The following is a 3,882-nucleotide window of genomic DNA, read 5'->3' on the forward strand; positions in this document are numbered from 1 at the left end:
TTAATAACTTGATTGGAATTATAACCTTGAATTGACAGTTTGATACTTTGAAAATTTTGAGCCAGCCCTACCCCCAAGGGCTGTAGGGTGGGGCTCAAAGGAGACAGTGTGCTAAAATTTCTTCATTTTCCTTGTTAAGAATCAGAGGTGCTAGTTTCAAATCCTTTTTAGTCTGATTCTGTATGCTAGATATTGAATAAGGTGGTTTTATTGTTTTTTGTCACTTTGAATAATATTTCTGTTCATGTTAAAAACAAAATCAACTCTCTGTATAAATATATCAGGTGACCGTTAAGGCCCATGGGCCTCTTGTCTATATAAATGATCTTTTCAAAGCATAGGAGTTGTCTTTTGTGTTTCAGCCACAGATTTTGACCTTAGAAAACATGAAGATAACTCAAAGGTAAGTTAATTACCATTACGACTTTGGTATGTAGTCAAGGGTCTGAAAGGCAAAATTAACTTCTGGAATTTGTGTTTATATATAGTAGGGGGAATGGGATATGCCTGGACTACAAAATGGGGTCTTACAATAAATGCACATAATTTAAATGTAGTTTGTTTCTATGCTGCCCTTGACAAAATTGTAGAATTTGAGATGAGGTCTGCTACTACTGTTGACAAATTTAGAAGCCATTATAATTTACCTATCATTGTACATCACTGTACATCACTTATCAATTATGGATTTCTGTTGAGGTAGATATTTGGGGATATGGACCAGTAAAGGATATATTAACCGAGATGAAGTTGTGGTCACTATAACTTTTCAGGTTCATATAACCACAAGTTCATTGAAATAAAAGTCCTTAACTGTAAGATAGGAATTTTTGGAAAAAACTGAAGTGATGTCATAAAGATAATATTGAACTGCTGTTTCTAAAAATAGTAATATCACAAATCACCGACCTCCACGTGGTTATGATCCAGCCAATGAGGTTGTAGGAATACGTTATGTCATCTAATATTATATTACAGTCATGGACTTTTGTGTTGTAAGTATTATGCAATATGAACCAGAACAAGTGATGTTGACTGAAGTGAAGCCTCGTCAATATCACTTTTTCAGGTACATATCATATTTACCATCACAGAAGTCCATAACTATTGAATGCTTGAATAAAACAAGGAAAAAGATAGGTTCTTATTGAATGGTTTGGATGATAAGTTTTCTACCAGGTTCCTAATTGTACATTGACCGATACAATGTTTTAGTATTAAAACAAAACTAAACTTATAACAAATGTTTCAAGTATTTATTTATCAAATATACAGTTTATTTTGCAAAGGAGTGAGGAATACCCCTAAATTCCATATTCACCGGAAAACACTGCCTTGGTACTTCAAATATTATAAAGGACACTATGTATATTAATGTTGTTATTTTCATGACTCTAGTTAAGTCAGCAATATAAATAAATACTTGGCTTGAGTATGGTGAGATTAAACTGACTCTCTCTAGTTGATGTAAATATATACAGCTTTACTGTGGGTGTATTTTAAGCTGTTCTGATTTTAGGTAGCAGTATACAGTAGAAATGGCCCGACTCTGATAAACAAGGCACATGTCGAGGAAATGTATAAACACAGCGGATTTACCCTACACAACACATGTATACATGTATATATATTTGTAAACTGCATTACATTTACAATACATATAAAGTACTGAGAAGTGTATAAACCTCTTTTTTCTATGTATGTCACTTGTGTGAAAACCATGGTTACCACATCAAAAATTACCAAAAATTGCTATTTTTAACCCAAAATTTGACCCCCGCAAGTAGTTTTTTTTTTCCTAAGCTCTGTCTGAAATTAAAGATAACCTACCTGGTTGCAGAATTATCTGGGTCCCAGTAAAGTTGTAAATCTTGATTTTTTGCAATTTTGCGTCGTGTGCTGTTGTCAAAATTTTACCTCCTGTAAAGCTAGCTTTTCATGTGTACGCACCCTTTCGGATTATGGCCAAAATTTTATGCTCGAACCAAAAAAATCTTCTTTCTTTTTTACAAATGTGAAGCTCACATAGCCCACACCATCATGCTTATACCAATTTTAGTACAGTTTTTTTTTTTTTTTTTTTTTTACATATCATTATACAGGGGTTAGCCATTTAACAAAAATATCACCCATGGCCACAACCCTCTACTTTATACTGCTACCTTATTGGTGTTACATATTGATCTGTTGTAGTACCCAAAGCTTCTGAAAAGTGATGAAAATGGAAAATTTTGGTTCAAACCAGATACGAAGTTCAAAGTTCCTAAAGGTAGGTAATGAATGTTAGATATTTCTTGATTCTTACTTACAGTTGTATTACCAGACTATTATAAGTCAAATGTGTGAGAGTTAATTTCTTGTTGCTATGGTTCAGATTCTTTATTCCTTTACCTGGTATTCACATGTGTTTGATTTCCTCTCCTTGTATATATATGAAGTGGTTAAAATAGTTTCATGCTAGTTTTAGTTCTGAACAAAGCTTAAGAATTGATTTGAGGGTTGCTTTCTGTTGTATACTTACAGGATATAACTACATCCACCTGATGTCACCTGTTGTCTACAGGTCGTTAGACAGGTAAGTCTTCCATTACTGATGTACAGCTGGTTTACAGGTCGTTAGACAGGTAAGTCTTCTATAAGTTATGTACCTGGAGAAGTCTACTGTAAACTACTGATGTACAGATGGTTTACAGGTCGTTAGACAGGTAAGTCTAATCATCCATAGATTTTTCGCCTGGAAATGCCTAACTTCATTCAGTCAGATTTTCTACAGGTTGTTACCAATTTACCGTACCTACTTACTGTTAATCAGGATATTTTTGCATGCTTGGTAGGTAAATTATCAGGGATTTCTACAAAATAAATATGGTCCTATTTATATGTCCAAATATTACGAGCACAAAATTCATGCTTAAGCATGAGAATGGTCTCATGAATACAGGCCCTGGCACAGTTTAATGCCTACTTTTAAACATACTCACTTTTTTGCTCTCACCTGTTGGTTTATACCTAATTGTATAATTTTCTATAACAGTGCCATCCTGTTGGATTTCTTTGTGAACCTGTTGGAGCACCAGTTGACCCTGGTCGCCTACCCTGCATACCTCGCTGGGTTTGAGTAAGTTATCTCTAGACCAAGTAGACTTAACTTTGTTCTTGGAGTATAAATCTAACTCTCTATAATATAATGTTTAAAAATATATTGATTTGAATTATGTTCAGCATCTACAGTCATTTCAGCATAATTTGTGGTGCGGCGTTCATCGTCTGTCCGTCAACTTTTCCATTAAAACTACTTCTCAACAACCAAAAGGCCCAGGGTACTGATATTGGGCCTGTAGCATGCTAGGATGAAGGGCTACCAAGTTTGTTAAAATTAATGACCTTCACCCATTTTCAAGGTCACAGGAGTCAAATATGTGAAAAACTTTAAACATCTTCTTCTCTATAACCAAACTACCCAGGGAGATGATATTTGGCCAGTAGCATGCTTGGGTGAAGGGCTACCAAGTTTGTTCAAATAAATGACCTTCAATTATATTCAAGGTCACAGGGGTCAATTGTCTTAAAAAACCTTTAAACAGCTTCTTCTGAATAACCAAAATGCCCAGGGTGATGATATCTTGCCAGTAGCATGCTGACCTGAAGGGCTACAAAGTTTGTTCAAATGAATGACCTTCACCCATATTCAAGGTCACAGGGGTCAAATATGTTAAAAACTTGAAACAACTTCTTCTCAACAACAAAAATGCCCAGGGTGATGATGTTTTGCCAGTAGCATGCTTGGGTGAAGGGCTACCAAGTTTGTTCAAATGAATGACCTTCACCCATTTTCAAGGTCACAGGGGTCAAATATGTTAAAAACTTTAAACATCTTCTTCT

The 3,882-nt window shown here is 34.9% G+C and overlaps 1 protein-coding gene across 1 annotated transcript in view; it reads left to right on the forward strand.

The window, feature by feature from the left end:
* The window catches only part of LOC110465454 (nardilysin-like), a 53,399-nt gene that overhangs the window by 21,907 nt on the left and 27,610 nt on the right, over positions 1-3,882 (forward strand). The window contains exons 18-21 of the mRNA XM_021521268.1: positions 363-403; positions 2,194-2,269; positions 2,524-2,575; positions 3,035-3,118. Coding sequence (XP_021376943.1) covers positions 363-403; positions 2,194-2,269; positions 2,524-2,575; positions 3,035-3,118 — 253 coding nt within the window. The remainder of the gene's footprint in view (positions 1-362; positions 404-2,193; positions 2,270-2,523; positions 2,576-3,034; positions 3,119-3,882) is intronic.

Source organism: Mizuhopecten yessoensis, unplaced genomic scaffold, assembly GCF_002113885.1.
Source record: "Mizuhopecten yessoensis strain PY_sf001 unplaced genomic scaffold, ASM211388v2 scaffold11079, whole genome shotgun sequence".
NCBI classification, from domain to species: Eukaryota; Metazoa; Mollusca; class Bivalvia; order Pectinida; family Pectinidae; genus Mizuhopecten; species Mizuhopecten yessoensis.